This window comes from Anoplophora glabripennis, unplaced genomic scaffold (assembly GCF_000390285.2).
Source record: "Anoplophora glabripennis isolate ALB-LARVAE unplaced genomic scaffold, Agla_2.0 scaffold271, whole genome shotgun sequence".
Taxonomy (NCBI): domain Eukaryota; kingdom Metazoa; phylum Arthropoda; class Insecta; order Coleoptera; family Cerambycidae; genus Anoplophora; species Anoplophora glabripennis.
This window is the reverse complement of record NW_019416359.1, coordinates 182451-201747: the sequence shown is the minus strand read 5'-3', so window position 1 is coordinate 201747 and position 19297 is coordinate 182451. Positions and strand designations below refer to the sequence as shown.

Here is a 19297-nt window from a genome sequence, read left to right as displayed (position 1 = left end):
GGTTCGCAGTGTGTACAGCGCTAATATATGACTCTCAGTTGTACACACTGCGAACCTAGACCTCGGGCAATATCTCCGATGTCCGAGGTCTGTAGGTTCGCAGTGTGTACAACTGCTAGTCAATTATTAGCGCTGTTGCCACATCTACATAGTCTTTATGCGTTCATTAAATATAATTTAAAACTACTTAAATATGATATTTTTATGTTGTTAATTAGTCAATATGTATGCTATGTGCATATGAGTAGATTTCTTTGCTATATAGATAATGTTTATCGCAAATAATTTCAATAGAATTTATTTTTTTCAAATTGGCAGCGGGCTTTAATCCCATAAGAAAAGCATAGGACCCCCCTGCGCTCCTCACTTCCCTCGGACACCGATATACCTCCTTAAATCAAATTGAGTTTGGAATAGGTAATTTTTTTTAAGGTGAAATACGCCAGCATTATTACTTATTTACCATTTGCTAATGGTCGCTGGCTGCAGTGTAACCCAACGACATTTATTATTCTTTTTAAGGTTAAATTTTTTACGATATATGTTGTACACAGCCTTCACAAATGTTTACAAGTCACGTGTCCACCGAGCTTAGGCAACCCAACATTGCACGACTCGTACTGGTAACGAAAAATCCCTAAATCTTGACGTCACCAATATTAATGATTGTTTACAACGAACAGTAACAAACCGTTACGCCTACTCTCGAGATAATGCGACCGCTGATGGGTTGAATTATATTTCGTGAAAAATTACATCAATCAATCAATCATCAGCCAGTGAAACAGAAAGTTGTCTTTTAATGCAATCTTGATCTTATTCTTTTAATAATTTTTAATTTTACCGGAATTTAATTGCCAACACGAAGGAAATAAAATTACCGTTCCAAACAAAACTACTGATCACGTGGCTTATAATTATTTAAGAAGGCTTTACTCCATACTCAGAGATTCTTCTACTTAATATACAGAATGTCCGGCAATAAATTGGCCATACTTTAGAAATATAAAAAACAATTGACCCAAGGTTCATAAGCAGAAATTGTCTTAGTTTTTGATGGTCTATCAGTCTCGCATTTTGTGGAACGTTTTTGCAAAACACCCTATATATATGAATAAAATTTGTTATAACAAACATTTTCAAGAACAACTTATTTGCAAAAACAGATGTTTGGAGGTGGCCTTAGACTTTTCAATTCGCCACCGGAGGGCATTAAGAATTCTGTAAATCTAAATATGTTTATAAAAAATTTAATGGAATTATATTTGCACTAAATATTTTGCTTATTTGTAAATTGTTTGTTAATTTTTGTAAATTGTAACATGAAATAGCACATGTATACAACATGATCCTCTAACATCTATCTGATTTTTGTTTCTATCACATTTTCATAGCTCTCAAAAAACTTTTCTATAAATTGAAATTTGTATTGGTAAAATTTTATTTTAACTGTATGTGTCTCTATTCGCAATACCAAAATTTCAGTTTGATATTGTATACAGCGTATTTTATTCAGTAAGTGCAACCTATTATTATTTTAAAGAACGCCTAATAAAATTTTCCAATTTTTGTCAATTTTTGAGCACGGTGGACATACGTAGATCAAATACATACATATGTTTTAAAGTACTAAGGAGCTAATTCAAACTGATTCTAAAAATTTCCTTAATTCTTATTAAATGAAGTTATATCTACTCATATGCTCTTTGATATCAAACATCTAGGTATGTTAGAGAAGTACCTCTATACTCAAGCTAATCATTAATAAATATCTAAAACAAACAATAAATGATGTATCTACTACTGATGAAAAAAATACGTACTGGCATATTGAATTTATTACTTAATCTAACTATAACATCACTATGGACAAATATACGAAATTCAGCCACTATAAATAAATTAATCTATTTCTGCATTTTAACGATAGTTATTTCTGGTGCAACTTTAGTTTAGTGAATATAATTTTTTTTTATATATAAATGGGCACTGCAAGACTGAAAAAAAAGAATTTAGAAATAAATAGTTAAAGCGGTTGATTTTATAAATTTGACTATTCGTATCTAACAACAGATATTTCACACTGAAAACTAGATAATTCTTGCACTCTAAGCACTTTCTTAGTGTGATACATTTGTTGTTTGATGCAAATAAATTTATAATGTTTGACTGATCTTTTTGACGCAAAGGGGTTACTTATTTAAAATTTCGTTTTATTTTCATTGTGGCAGAAGTACCCAATTATGAAAAAATAATAAAATATGCTCCAAATAAATTCATACAGATCATTTGAAAATGAAAACTACAGAAATGATTGTACATATTAAAAAAATTGTTTCCACAGAGTATAAAAGTTGTAGTAACTAAGGAAAAAAATTAAGTATAAGTAGTCGCTAACAATCGAAGTTATTTTATACATAAATGAGACAGAATGCGATTCGAGTTTCATCGTCGGGCAGCGTATGCGCCACACACATCAGAGATAAACATCCAGACGGTCCATCAGCACCCCAAAAATCGCCGCATACCTTTGTTGGACAGAAATACCCGGTGTTTCGTTCCTAGAACGGGCGATTTGAGACGTTCCGCGTCGGATGCCGATCTCTGATATAACTTCAGTCATATATTTACGGACGTGTCACCCGGCTGTCGGCGGCTACTATTTTTTCACGCCGTCTGTGATATCTTGGACGCTTCAAGGACGCCCGGCGGGGTTCTAAGCCAAACCGCGAGAGTCGCGCCCACGGGCCTTTCATTCATCGTCGAATTTCATCAGATCGATTTTCTGGACGCAAACTATAAAACGTTCATTGTACCTTTTCTCTTTTCTTTAATCGAAACTTGTGCGATTCCAACTCCGACACCAGATTTGCGTACACGAACGTTCGTGCGTGTATATCCGCCCGTATACAGGGTGTTCTGCAACTAACTGTACATAGGTTGGTGGGAGATAGAAGACGTCAATCTGATTCTTCGGTACTAACAAATTGTACTTTCATATTACTGCCAACATAAGCCTACTTATACTGAAATAGGAACTAGTTGAATGAAAATCATTTAAAGTAAAATTTAATATAAAAGATTTATCAAACAAGGTCAAAATATGGGTCAAAAATTTTAAAACACTTCGCATATTACCAACAAACAACTTCATGGATACGTATAGGATGTTTTAGAATCAGCTCGACGTCGCCCACTTCCCACCAAACTATGTACAGTTACTCGCAGAACATCCTGTACTGTATGATCTAAAATCTTTGGAAAATGGTTATTCGCAAACGAAATTATAGTCTGTTTAGAGAGTAATAAAAGCTCATTATGTATGCAAATCCTAAATAAATGTAGTACTGGTGCTTATATTCAACATTTTTATATTATGTATTTTCCGTATAGATGAGGTCTACTTTTAACAAAACTTTGTGGATCGGACTGTACTAAATTGTAGCAGGTAGCTAAAATTTAATCCCCGACAATCCGTCTTTGTCTATGCCGTTTCAATTTCTCGGTCCATTTCTCTTATAAGTAAACAATATAAAAACAGCATTTCAAAACATGAGGCTACTTTAAGCATCATAACCGGGTTAAGAGGGTTTTTAGTAATTCAAATAAAATTATTCAATATTATTATCAAAATATTTATTTAAATTTAATGAATAGACTTTTATTCCACACAAAAATATATGTATTTTGAAAATTCAAATTATGGTGAGTAAATGTAGTGTTGTATAAATGTACAATAAAGAAAATAAAAAAGTAGGTATATTAAAATTCATCCTCTGAATATTCTGATGAATTATCTTCGTCTCCTAGATTGATAACGATAGGTTCCACAGTAACGTCAATTAAATTATCGAGTTCCCACATTTTCTCCTCTTCTTTTTGTACATGATGTATACATCTTTGCCAGTTATCTGCAGTTACTCGTTCCAAGGAATTTTTTAACAAAATTTTCACGTCACTTAATTTAAACGTCGTATTATTTCGCGCTACATCTCCTTTTACCTGCGCCCAGACTAATTCGATTGGGTTAAGTTCACAGTGATAAGGTGGTAACCGTAGTACCGTTATTTGGCGATTTGTTGCCATTTCATCGATAACATATTTTTTCTGATCTTTATTAAGATTGACAAGTGTCAAAAGTTCCTTTTTCACCATATTTGTTTCAAAAGAAATGTTTTTTCCGGATAACCATTGAATTATATCGGCTTTCCTCCAAGCAGTCGTAGGCGTCCGCTCGGTCTGCCGTGAATGGTAACTGGCATTATCCATGACAATTACAGACCCCGGAGGAATAAGATCCAACATCTGTGTAAAATACTCTTCGAAAACATCTGCGTTCATGTCTTCGTGATAGTCACCTGTATTTTTAGATTCAAATAAAAGTAAACCGCCATCTACAAAACCACTGGCACTACCTATATGTGTCACTATTAATCTTCGCCCTTTACCTGAAGGTGCCTTGAACCCTGTTGAAAGTCCATCCAAAAATGCTTGTCGAAAACTTTTTACATTTTTATCTTGCCATACTTTTGTTACAGTATATCCCTCGTTGACCCAAGTTTCGTCTAGATAATAAATATTCCTCCCTTCGTCACGGAATTTTCTAATTGATCTTAAGTAGGATCTTCGCCAACAAATAATTTCATCTTTATCGATAAGAACTGACTTCCTGTTCTGCTTTTCCCAGCAAAAATTCAACTCTCGTAAGACGGCCCATAATTTGCTTCTACTGATTTTTGGCAAATCGTTGTCCTCTGAAAGTTCACTTAAAATTTTGTTTAGCGTTGGTATTTCTTTTTTAAAATAAAATGAGTGTACTTTTCTGCGAATGACATTTTTGAAGAAATCATCTATAACGACTTTTGACCTCCCTGTAGATGATTTTGGGGATTTACAGTATCTTGTTCATTTTTTGTTTCCTTTAAAAGTCTGTAGATAGTCGATTTTCCAATTCCTGTGATTTTTGTTAGCATTAGTGTTACCCGATAATTACCTGAAACGAAATATTAGCACGCCCATGGCCGGTTCTTATCTCTGGGATTTATTACTCTCTTTCATTTCCAAACAGAGTATAGACTGATTATTTAATCATGAAATAATCACTAACGATTGAAATTCGTAAGTAGGAAATGACAGATGCTTGCAACAGCGTAAGTTTTAGAGATATTTTCTTGTGGACGTCCTGATACCTAAAAATTAAAAAAATAAGTTGTTCTTTCCCTAGCGTTAGGAAATCCCTAAAAGAGCTGGTGGAAACGAGCGTTGATGTGATATTAAAATATATATTAATAATTTATGCTAATTTAGAAAAATAAAAAAATATTTTGCACAAACTACTACGCCATTATAAAAATGATAGATCCGCATACCATTTTAAAACAGACTATGCCGGGTGTCAGGTAAATATCTGCTAATCTATCGGGAACGTGCACAGAAGGTCAAAATAACACTAGCATTTCCTATAATTTTTTTTCCTAACGTTGCTTCTAAAGGAGGTATGGGACCAAAGGGGTAACTAGAGATTTACGTTTTGGATTCTAACTTTGAAAACGTTTTGTACATATTGATGGCATGGTGTATTACAGATGAGGCTTTAGGATTTGATGCTTATTTTACTATTACAAGGTATCCAATAACAGATGAGCCCCAACATATTTTTTTTTTTTAATTTTGACAGATGTCATGCTGTCAAACTGAGTACATAATTCTCTGGAGATTTTTCTTTAGAAAAAGTGTTCTTCATATATGTATTTCGATAAAATAAATGGTTTTCGGGATAAATGGATTTTTGAAACAGGCGGCAATTATAGCGTTTATTTTTTTAAAACTTGTTTCATGTGTTTAGTTTATTTAACTTTGCCAAAGTCCAAAAAACTTTTGTAAATACTGATCATAGCTTAAGAGAACCATGCCAAAAATGAAAAATACACATTTAGTAATAGTACAAAATGAAAACAATTAAATACGACTTCGACAAATGTTCAAAATCACTACTGTATACATTTTTATCTACGAATGTGTTCCCGGTGAATATGAAATAACATTTCAGGATCGTTACGAATTTGATTACAGTTCTGACTTATTCTCAGCAAAAGTTACTTTCTAGTATTTAAGATTGTAAAATGAACGAGTTTTTTTGGATGACAATGCAAAAAAAAATTAACGGGTTTAAGTCGGGGAACATAGGTCCATAACGCCTCGATCTGCCTATCGATCACTAAAAGCGTTTGATAAGTATTGACGTACTAAACGCTCAAAATGAAGTGGTATACAATAGTGCATGTAGCTCTTGTTCATTTTTAGCTAGTTTGTCTTAGGCTGTTTCAAATGTTTTTGGAATTGTAAAGTTAAAAAATAAGATGCGTGAAATAATTTCTAAAAATTCAATTTCAAATTCGATAGTTATGGCACTTCTGAAAATGTTGCAAAAATATATGTTTTGGTATATCTTTGTACCTTGCAATAGCCAAGCCAAAATGTTATTAAAATATACAAGGTGGTTTTCTTCGTTAGGAGAAAAGAATTGTAGGAAGTAGCAATATAATTTCGACATTCACCGTACGCTCCCCAGGGAATAACAGATACTTACCAGACCCCTTATAGAAGTTACATTTGTTCCCATAAAAAAAAATCTTTCTCAAAAATTGTAAATGTTCACAAGTGCTAGGCGCAACTGCAGGGAAGAAGTATGTAAGTGTTTGGTCAAACAAAAAAATAGATTTAGTCATAAATTATTCATTTCATTTTAAGTTCCAATAACAATTATGCTTACTTTTTCACTGTTTCTGTTGATTTTCTGCCTCAAGACGGTCAAATATACCAATAGTACGTGAACAATGCTTACAAATAGCCGATGGAATAAGGATTTTCAAATCATTTGTGTAATAACTCACACAGACCGTAAAATCCGTTCGACGATCAGATTGTCAAAGTTTAAAATCCATGTAGTTGAAGTTTCGATCGATCACGTGATCGATCGAAACTTCAACTACATAAAATCGTCACCTGTTTGACAATCTGGCTAAAGCACATCATTCGTTTTATAAAACATAATTTGTTTAATTATAAGTTTACATTACATTTTGCATGAATATTAAACAACAACATATTATTTATATATTATATTTATTCATGTATCTACCTCAATATAGATAAAAACAGATAAAACTTGTGTGGTATTTAAAAATAACCATACAACGTAGAACTTTTTTATTTGTAAATTTATGGGGAAAGTGTCATTCTTTGTAAAAAAAAATCCTGTCTGTCCTTAAAATTGAAAATGTCACTATTTTATATATTTTTTAATTTAGTTTACCGCATTTTCCTTTCCCGTTATTGAAATTTTTCAAGTATGGTTGAGTTATTCTGAAATCATACCTGGTATTATAACGTTAAAATACTGGATGTTTCCCAAAATTGCAATACCTCGCAAGAAATATCAAGAAAACGACATAATTTCATAATTTAAAATATATTCATTATTCAATAACGAAACAGAAAAATTTGGTAAAATTTTATGATGGAAGTCCCGATCTGAATTCAATGCATTTTTGATAATTATAATTTGTTAAGCAGTTTCTGATATAATTACGAGAATTTTAAATACGTGTAAGCTCCTCCTTTCATATTTATAATCTTCTGGGAATTACTGACGATATCTGTTAGTGACACTTCAAAAGTGATAGTGATATTTCAAAAGTCTGGGACATTTTGCTTGGGGCCAGAAAGGTAGGAATTTTTATAAAGAATGGTGTTTTCTCATTTTACAAATAAAACAGTTGTAACATTCGTTCAAAATTTTATTATTTTTTTTTAAATTAAAAATAAACTACGGTTTCATTTTACAAAATTCCTAAAATAGTTAATGCTTTTTTGAAACAACTAAAATGCTTTTAGCCAGAATGTCAGACATGTGATGATTTTAAATATTTGACAAACATATTATATGAAACCGCTCAACTGTTTTACTTCTAGCCAGCTATTAAAATAACGCAAAATCAACAAAGATTTGACAATTTGGCCGCCTTTTATAACGTCTAGAAGTCTAAGCTTTAAAAAAACGACGGATTTTTAAAATCTAGGTACGAGATCTATGATAATATGCTTTATAGGAGCCTTTCATAAGTATTATTTTAGTGAGAGAATAAACGATTTATATTTACAACGCCCTGTATGTAACATGAATTACATTCCGTTTCCATTAATCGCGCTTATACTGTCGAGGTTGTTGTGAAAAATTTAATTCGGATTGCATCATGTAGTGGGTTTTTCTCGGTACCGGTGGTACGACTAGTGTTTAATTTTACAAAACGCTCTTTTATGAATATGCAGATCGGTCTGTGTGCATACACCGGCTACTGGAATTTTTCCTTCAAAATAGAATACCCTTGTTATTTGGCAATGAGTAAAATTTGCATTGAAATAAATCAGACTAGATATTCAAAATGGACAAAGATATATTTTTGGAGAAATGTAAGTGTGCTATAAAATACATATTGATGTTATTGAATTTAATGTTAACGTTATTTAAAAATGTTGTCGTTTTTGGTCCGATTTAAAAAACAAAATACGCGTTAATGGCTCCAGAAATACTACAAACTGACTATACGATGTGTGATAAATTGATGTTCGCGAAACATTACTTGCTCATTATACTCGTAAACATTAATTAGAAACATCCGATAAAATTGTCAAATGTGCCACGAAGACAATCATAACATTATATAGATAAATGTTAAGGTAAGAAACACATTATTATCACGTTACGTGACTTATCAACAATATTTTTTGCCTTTAAGCTACTTTAAATTTAATATAAAATCGACAAAAAGAATCCTGTTTTACAACGCATCTCAATATCAAGTTTCAATGGATACAGCGAAAATATATCATTTCATTAAAACAAATAACAATCGTTTGTTATTAAAAAAGTAGGCATTGGAAAAAAAAACTATAATAAACGAGTGTGTAGTATTTTTGGAGGCACAACAACTTAATTTAAGATTACAACTGATTCGATGAAGGGAAAACATCCACTTTCCATTTATTTGATAAACTTAATTCGGTTTAGATATTAGGCCATTTAATTTGAATTTTTTCCATTTCAATTTACTTTATCTCTGTGCTGGTAATTACAATTTCGCCACTCTTGTAATTAAATATACAGTGTGGTCTCCAAAATTCTTTTTTTTTATGTGGTAGTACTTAAAACGGCCTACTTTTTGATATTATATGTTTTGACATGTGATCTTTTCTACGGCCTACTATCATTAAGAAAAGACCCTCAAAAATTAAAAAAATATATTAGGCGTTTTTTTAAGAAAGAAATAAATAGCATTTTCGATTTGGTCATACCTCAAAACCCTAAATACAAAGTTTCATTATTATTTACAGGGTGTTCACAAAATAGGTGCAAACGAAAAATTTCACTCATTGCAGTGTCCTATATTAACAGTGGAAAATATTTTCAAGGTATTTTTTTTGTAATATCATTAACCGAAGGTATATCAATGCAGTTTCATTGATTTCACTCATACAGGGTGCTCACAATAAGATATATATTTTTTATTATACCAGAAATTAGTTTTACGACGAAATAAAATTTAAATATTACTGTTTTCTATTAGTCCACCATCATTTGATATGCTCTGTTCAATTCGTCTTTTATTTCTAATAACTCTCTTTAACTGATGTGGTGTTATTTGTCGACATGCTTGTCTAATTCTGTTACATAAATCTGCTCTGCTCTGGGGCCTACTATATTTTTCACAGGTCCTCATAAAAAGAAATCAAGAGGCGTTAAGTCTGGAGTTCTTGACGGCCACTTAACTAACGGACTGTTGCGATCTATCCATTTTCTTGGGAAATTCTCATTCAACCAATGACGTACTATTACCGCATGATAAATATGTGCTCCATCTAGTTGAAGGTAGAGAGAGGTACTGTCTTACATGAAGAAGAAGTGCATGTATTGAATACCATTAATCATAATTTAAAAAATTTAAAAAAATCACTGCGTTTAGATTAACGTTAAAAAAGAAGGGCCCGATTATTCAATCCCACAAAACACATTAATTTTTTTAAATAAGATTTATGTAATAAAATTAGACAATCATGTAGACAAATAACATCACATCAGTTGAGAAGAGTTATTATAAATAAGAGGAGACAAATTAAATAGTGCACACAAAATGGTGTTGGGCTAATAGAAAACAGTAATATTTAAATATTATTTCGTTGTGAAACTCATTCTGACATAATAAAATTTTGAGATGTGGTCAAATCGAAAATGCTATCCATTTATTTCTTAAAAAGATGCCTAATTTTAATTTTTGACGATCTATTCTTAATGATAGTAGGCCGTAGAAAAGATCAAAAATATAATATCAAAAAGTATGCCTTTTTGAGTATTACCACATAAAAAAAGAATTTTGGAAATCGGTCAACGGCATCCTAAATACAGAGGTGTTCCGACTTTAAGTGAAACACACTGTAGATATTCTCGCCCAAAAACGCTAAACAAATCGGGTATTTCTCGATTCTCTCTTTTTTTCTGTTGCTGCCCGGCTCTCCGTCCGCTAAATAAATTGAGAGTCTCTCTATAAATAACTGTACTTATGTGTGCAGACCCCACATGTAGACACTATAGCGAGATACTATACTATTTTGTCGTGTCTGAGGCAAAATATTTACTCTGGCGCCGCGATATTATATGCAAACGTCATGGAAGTCGTGCTATTGCGGGATAAATAACAATTCCAACGAAACTGGCGCTTATTAAGCGGACTCCAGTCCCATGTTTGACAGTCTCAAAAAGATAATCGCTTAAGAAATTGATAGTATCAGTTTTTTTTGTATACTTACTTTGGCAGAATTTGTATTTGTATTACTTTATTTATTTTTCATTAAATTCCGCCGACAAAATTGTACATGTGATTTTCTCCAGCTACCTACTCAAATTTGGATAACAATAACTCTTATTCTGTGAAAAAGCAATTCCTTTGTTTTATTTTTTAACTTAAATGGGAAATGTGCAAAACAAGTAAAAATAACTAAAAGAGCAATATAATTTTATCATATCGAATCTTAAAAATATTTGCAGTTAGATTGTTTGACTTATTTTTGGTCAGAAAATAGTATGTATAACTTTTCCATTTTGATATATTTTTTCACGAAATTTGATATATTGTACCTCAAATTATTTTTGATTTCTCATTTTTTTTTCTTAAATAGCACCTTTCAGTTTTTTAGATATTATTTGTCTGAATATGCTGGGTCTGTTACTTGCCATTTAAAAATGTATTCTTTCAAAAAAAATAATAATAATATAATAACTGAAACTAACGTTACAATAAGACTAGAAACATTAACTGACACAATAAATGTTCAAATCGTCATAGTTCCAAAATAACTGTACAAATCTTGGGGTGTCATTAAAAATTGGTACCAGTAAATCAAAGTACCTTTATTTATTACTGCTCTATCCGTCACCGAAGATAGATTAAAACTTGGACACTCTGTACACATTTAATTATAGCATAATTACTATCTATTATGCAAAATTAACTTTACTGTGCATTTACATAAGTACGTATTTAAGTAAAGAAAAATACTTAATTGGTTATTGTGCACAAATTCATTAAATTATTGTGCAAATGTGTTATATCGGGTGTCCCAAAATTCGCGAAAGATTTGAATTCCTTCAACAAGTCGTTCAACACAAAATATCGAAGCAATTCGTGACAGTGTTGCTGAGAACACGGGAACATCAGTTCGGCACTGTGGTCAAGAATTGGACATTGGAATTTTTGGAATTTTTTGAAGATTTGCATCTTCATTGTTACAAAGTTCCATTGAATCAAGAATTGAAGCCTACTGACCACGCATAGCGAAGAGAGTTCGTTGAATGGATTATGGAACAACAGGAGGATGCTGATTTTTCGAACCAAATCATCTTCAGCGATGAGGCTCATTTTTATCTTGATGCCTTCGTTAATCCACAAAATTGTCACATTCGGGTTCAGAAAGTCCACGATTGATTGTTGAGAAACAAACAATTGCATCCACAACGTGTCACTGTTTTGTGCGGATTTTAAGCTAGAGGCATCATGGCACCATTCTTCTTCGAAAAGGCGGCTGGTAAGGCAAAACAGTTAATGGTGCTCGCTATGGCGGCATGATAATCCAGTTTTTTGTGCCTAAATTGCAACAAGACTGTGCCACATGCCATACAGCCTGAGAAACAATTCACTTACTGCTTGAGTCATTTCCTGGTCGTGTAATTTCCAGTTTTGGTGATCAGAATTGGCTGCCCAGATCGATTTAAGGTCGTTGTACTTTTTTTTGTTTTTTTTTAAGTCTAAGGTTTATGGCAACAACCCTACGACCAACCACGCGCCTTGAAGGAGGAAATTGGGTACTGTATGAACGAAATTCTGCCGCATTTATGCAAATCGGCCATGGAAAATTTCGAGAAAAGAGTGCGTATATACCAACAAAGCTGTGGAGGCCATTTATCCGATATGCTATTCCATACATAACCCTATACTATATTCTTAATTATTAAAAACCTGTTTTCTATTAAAATTACTTCTTGCGTGAATTTTGGAAGATCCCTTATAGCTGTTTTACAGACAATTTATTCAGGAATAAATTGACGAAGTTCTTCATGAATTAATTCACGAAATTATTGGTAAACAGTGTGGTTTTACACTGCTACAGACTTTGTCAAGTCTGAATCAGTTCTACCAATGAATCAAAGAAGCAAATAAATTTCAAAAAGTCACCTTTCCACTCATAATTGTAGTGATACAACAGCGGTACCGTTCTGACACATATTATATAAATATTAGTTTTTGTAAGTAACAAATCAGTAAAAACAATGCAAAACTAGTACGACGCCACACAATTATTTACATATTCCAATAACATAACCTCATTACTGATCTGAGGCTGGAAATCTGTTGGGTTGGTACTTCTGAACTTCACGAAGAAATTGACGAAAATTAGAACATGCTCTAATTCGTCAAGAACTTGATGAATAAATTCATGAAGTTATTTGACAGCAGATTTGGTGCATTACACTTGTCCAATTTCTTGATGAAGCGACTTCATCAATTAATTGATCAATAAATTGTCAATGTAAAACAGCTTTAATTCGTCAAGAACTTGATGAATAAATTCATGAAGTTATTTGACAGCAGATTTGGTGTATTGCACTTGTCCAATTTCTTGATGAAGCGACTTCATGAATTAATTGATCAATAAATTGTCAATGTAAAACTACTATTACGTATTAATTACATTAGATACAATTGTTTGCAAGCCTTCATACTTTAATTAAACAAGGTTTGCATGTTGAATTTCTTCATCTACATATATAATTTTTCTGTATAACAAACTGATTCAAGTTCAAAGGCGGATTTATTCATAAATTTCTTTATTCAAGTTTCTGCTAATATTTGCGATGTTTAAAATTAGCTCAAATGTAATTCTCGATATTGGTCCAATTACTGCCATTTCTACTCGTTATTCATAGTTAAAACATAGTAATACAAAAAAATCTAGTTTTAAAATATAAACTATTTAAAAAACAAGACAGAGCATTTTCCTTTTTCTCTAAATTTGATGATAATCATGAAACTAATAAGATGAATGCTGTTACAATAAACGTAGTGGTCGATAACTTTAAATTCACAATCAACCTCATAAAATGAAGTTTACATAAAATAGGATTGAGATCTGGTGATCTTAGTGAAGGAATTTATTATTTAAAGTTAATAATATCTAATTTTAAGTCTTTTAAAAGAAGGTGTCAGTTCGTACGCGTTTTATAAAATTAATTGAAGGTGTGAAAGTGTATAACAGAATCACCGGTAAATTTTTCCATGTAGGAGTCCCCACATATCTGAAACGAATCGTAGTTGGCGCTTAACGTCGAACGCATTTTCTGAATAAGGTGATATTTTCGCAGTGTATTGACTTTGAGAGTACGTAGAGTAAGTCACAAGGCCATCTGGATTAACTGCTAACTGGCGCCTACCGACCTACTTACAGAAAAAAGTACTCTGTTTACTATGGCTCGAACGAGTCGCATGAGCCTCTGTAATAAGTTTGATGTATCTATTAATCCGTCTGGTTTGTTTAAGAGCCTCCTTAGCTCGTCGTCTGACGCAAAACTCTGCGAGTCTCCACTAAATCTAAGTGACTTCATCGCAACAGAAGAGAAATCGGAAAAGGCTTCGGCATGGGAACGACAAAACGTATTGCGTGGCGCGTTATACAGGGTGTTGGAATATTCCACTGGCAAAGGCTCTTATAAGCAAATCGTTTAGATTAACGCATATAGGGCTAGAAATGCTCCAGTTTTGGGATATAGGGTGGTACAGGTTTTATTATTTATTTCAGTTATTCTCATTTATTTTACACGTCTTTTTTTTCAATATAGGTACTTTATTCAATTCCTTACATTCAAAACTCTTTTTGTGACCAACAATTCGAAATAAGCTATAGTGATTTTCTTTTTTGATATTCGTCAAAATATTACTTAAAACATGCTTAAATTTTTATCTTGTCTGTTGGCTGCCTTTAAATAAAATTGTAATAAATAGTTTGACACTTCGGTGCATAAGTAAGGGAGTACAGCAACGGGGTTTACATTGTTGGGCGTTTAATGTTTTTTTAGGCTTTCATAGGGGCCGCTACATATAAAGAAATTTTAAAATTATTGAATATATTCAATGTTTTCATGATTTACTCTGTCTTGGAACAACAATAAAATATCCTAGGCTCGAGAAAAGAAGAAAGAAGATATTGAAAAAAAAATGCAAATAAAAGAAGTTGATTCTTACAGCGCTCGTACAGGATATTTTTATTATATATGACCTAATTGTAATGTGTGTATTATTTCGATGTATGAATAGCTTTTACTATTATGGCAAAAAATAAGCACCTAAGTGGCGATTATTTCGAAGCCGTAGCATTAAAGGAGAAATTGAGAATAATATACAGTCTGACTTATTCGAAAAACAATTGTGTACAATACAGGGTGTCCCGAAATTCATGCAACAAAATTTGGTCACATATTCTTAAGACAAATTTAGGGGACCCGTATTTTTTATTTTTGCCAAGTGGCCCTCTCTTTCGGGTTACAGCCCCCTGAAATCCGCCCTAAGAATAATCTTTTTTTTATATCTCAGAACCCTGTTGTACGAGAATCACTAAATTTGGTACACGTGGGTTTTATGACATGTGGAATCTGATGGTGCTACGTTTTTTTGGCAGGGAATCCCTTTAAGACAATTTTTCGTGGGCCTCCTTGTCTTTGCAGCCAAAAAAATTTGGTCGCATATTTAAATTTTTTAAAAATAATCAGTCCACTAAAAAGCCACTAAATTAGAAACTTTTTGTCTCTTCATACTTTCGTAAGTAATGTTTTCGAGAAAAAGGTCAAAATGTGATTGAATGCATATCGTGAATCGCCATTGTCCTCAAAAACAATGCGTTTTACGAAACAAATATCAAGAGACAAAAAAGTTTCTAAATTCAATGGCTTTCTACCTAACTAATAATTTTTTAATAAAATCAAATTTGCGACCAAATTTTTCTGGTTCCAAAGACAAGGGGGGCCACGAAAAAGAGTCTTAAAGGGGTTTTTCGCCAAAAAGCGTAGCACTGTGAGATTCCACATGTCATAAAGCCTCTGTGTACCAAATTTGGTGATTCTCTTACAACATGGTTTTGACATATAAGAAAAACTTCTTAGGGGCAGATTTCAGGGGGCTGTAACTCCAAAAGAGGGGGCCAGTTGGCAAAAAGAAAAAACACGGGTCCCCTAAATTTGTCTTAAGAATCTATGTCCAAATTTTGTTGCATGAATTTCGGGACAACCTGTATAAACGAAGCTAGAGATGGGAAAAATAATAAACAAAATGATGACTATATTTAATACAGTTAACATATTTTTAAACGTCTTAGAGACGCCATTTACTTCGTAGCAAATATAGAAATAAATTAATATGGTTATAAATCTAATGGCAAATGTCCACCGAATAAGACTGCTGGTACTGTCCATCTACTAGGAAAGACATAACACAAAAATGAGAACTAAAAAAATAATAAAAGTTTTACACCTGCATCTTTAAAACCGTTATAAATTTAGATTCATATAAATTTTTCTTTTAGTTTTGTCCAGAGAAACCACTGAGTTATATATTATTTTCTTATTATATATAAGGATAAAAGTTGTGGAAAACTTTTAGATTTTCTAAAATATAAGTAGTTTCTGAATTAAAATAAATTATTTATATAAATAATGACATTATTCTCAGTAAACCACTTATGGTGTTAGATGTGAAAACGTTATTATTTTTTGTTTTTAAATTTGCACCAGATGGAAAAGTGGATAAGTAACAAAATGTTTTTCCTGATACAAAATTATTAGACACACTTATCAATCAGAAAAATAATAACATTTAAGATAAACAAATGGCCAGAGCAAATATCAAGCAAAAAAATAACACATATGTGGTGCAAGAAAGAGATAAGTGCCATGCAATATATCACGTTCCTGCACTACACTATAGTAGGGAGTAAGTGGTTCTATCTTAGGTTTCTGTTAATCCTTCAGATTGCAAGTTTGCACCAGACGAAATGAGTAAAATTTTAATCTTTGTTTAATTATTACGAATATTTATATTTTGCACCTTTCAGCTATCTCTTATTATTAGAAATAAACTTTAAATCACTGCAATTCTAAGGAATTTTTTCGCCGAATACATGAAAAAATACCTGTAACCCGATGCTCAATTGTTTTCTCAATTTTAGATATTAGACAAAAGTTTTATGCATTTTTTACTTCATATCACGAAACATAAAGGACTTTAATGGCGGAACACCTGACATAATTTTATCGACGCGGTGGAATATTGTATAGTCTTTCCGATATCAATTGAAGAACCAAGAGGATGGCAGTATGTACCAGGTTCGGTCGCTGACGTAGCAACTCGGCATTGAAATATTTGAAAAAGTTGTTCCCATATTTATTTAGCCATACCCATATACAGGTCTGGTCGAACTAAACGTGGAGGTGGTAAAAATGTATACGCCCAGTTGAAGAATGCGAGCGCGGCCAAACGAAATACAGATGCAGTTGCATCTGGCCACTGGGCAATAAATCTCAGTCGTTGACAAGTTGTCGACAAATTGTGCAGCAGTGCAGTGCAGCAATGCAGAATTTGGTGTGATTCAGGTAATTTTAATTTATTATAGGCACCTTCTATTAATCATTGATATTACAAATGCGAAAGGGAGAAAGAATATTTTTGCAACATGACATTTTAGAGACCTTTTGAAACGGAACAAAACGAAATTTACCATCAATATAATAACATTGTTTGAGGACATATAAATAATTAAAATATGTTGTTGGCCAAATGAACATATAATTTTTTACCTTATCAGTAAACTTTTTTAGGGACTCCTATGAAACTCATTAAATTTTATTGCCCTGCGTTTTTTTACTTGTTCAACTGACTTCGGAGAGACTATAACACCCTGTACAGTCTTACTGCAACAAGATCCAATGAACTTGCAACTAAATAATGCAATTGTTTGATGTTATGTCATACTGATCTATGCGGAAATATGATTCCGTTAAAGTTTATCTGACTTCAATTCACGCAAGGATTTTCGATAACAAAAAATCGACTATCGAGTAAATGTGTTTGTGACATCGACCTTTCAACAAACCTCGACTTTAGTCGTCAAAAAATGCATTAACTTCAAGGAGATTCGTTTTTCTTAGATAATTTTCATTTGCAGTTATCTCGTAACGATTATGTACTTTCAAGATTACTTCATCCATTATTAACGCGTACCGTGCTTTTTTTCGAACCTTGACATAACTAGCGTCGACGGGAGTCCCCTTTTTCCAGAAAAAGTCTCCCGTCGTTGAAATATTCAGGACTACTTACTGTACGTATCCCCGGGGCAACTCTTGCAGCATCGTCCGGGCAGCAGGACGGGCTCCTCGCAAGTGGGCTCCGGGCATTCATTTTTAATGCTGCGGCACTGCACTCGGGCGACGATCCTTCGTTTCCTCTGAAACTGAATAAGAAATTCGAGAATTAGTTAAGCCAATTCCGGGGTGAGAGGGCGTAGTTCCGGGGGTGGCTTTGCATTATTTAAAAGCGAGAAATGTGGGGATTAAGAAAATACGACAAGGGTTAAAAATTTCTTGCGGTTTATAAAGTCGGTTTAGTTATGCCTTACAAAGGGCTTCATAATATTTACAGAGCCTTCAGAAGTGTTTGCAAGTCACGTGACCGCTGAGCTCAGACAACCAACATTGCACGGCTGGTACTGTCAACTAAGAATCCCGGGTTCTTCCTATGGAAAAGTGAATCTTCATAGATAGCCATAAAATTTTTAGGAGCTACTTCTCTGGAGTTTTAAACTCAACGTATTAAAAATTGATACCTTCGAGTACAAAAAATATAAACATTGCTTAAAGAACGATCGTTCACGATAAATATTGTACTTTTAATGCAGTGTTAACAAAAATGGAAAAAATGCCGAGGAAGATACAAATCAAAAGACTGGCATTAATATGCAGATCTTGTATTGAACAATGGTACAGATGCAGACAAGAGAAGACACTGAGAATACATAGAATAACTGCGATGGATATGGCGAAAATTATTTCAAAATGTCAATCATACATGATTTTACGCGAAGACATCTGCGAATAAAAGGAAAATTAGGAGATAAATTACAAAAGAATTATCTACGGAAATTTTTAACCTTCTTTCTATGGCGACTACTAATGTGTATTCGGGTTAAGATTGCTAATCAACGAATTATAAATAACTATGATGACACTATATCATTAGAAGTTTGTGAAGCGATTTTCTCCAGAAGACTTTTTTTCGATGAACAAATTAAGGATCTCAGTTTCAGAAATATGCCATTTTAATTGAAGTCTTTTAAAAAACATTTATAATTAACAACACAACAAATACATATACAGGGTGTTCCTAAATAAGTGTCGCAACGGAAAACTGTAAATTCCTCTTGAAAAAAGAAACATTATTTTCCTCTTCCATTTTTCTCTCCGGGCTTTCGTGTTCGAGATACACGGTGTCAAATCTTTATTTTTTTTTTGTTTTTCGCCAATATCTTAGGAATCGTTTGAACTACAGGACTGAGCTTTTGTACACACATTACCACTATTAATAGCTACTTTTTCGCACCCTTCTCGAATTCATTGGACGTGCCAGTGGTGGAGATTTTAAGGTAT

At 32.7% G+C, this 19297-nt stretch overlaps 1 protein-coding gene across 1 annotated transcript in view; it reads right to left on the bottom strand.

Moving 5' to 3' along the window:
- Positions 1–19297, bottom strand: part of LOC108908099 (dorsal-ventral patterning protein Sog) — an 89399-nt gene that overhangs the window by 19713 nt on the left and 50389 nt on the right. Inside the window, exon 3 of the mRNA XM_018712020.1 lies at positions 17973–18105. Coding sequence (XP_018567536.1) covers positions 17973–18105 — 133 coding nt within the window. The remainder of the gene's footprint in view (positions 1–17972; positions 18106–19297) is intronic.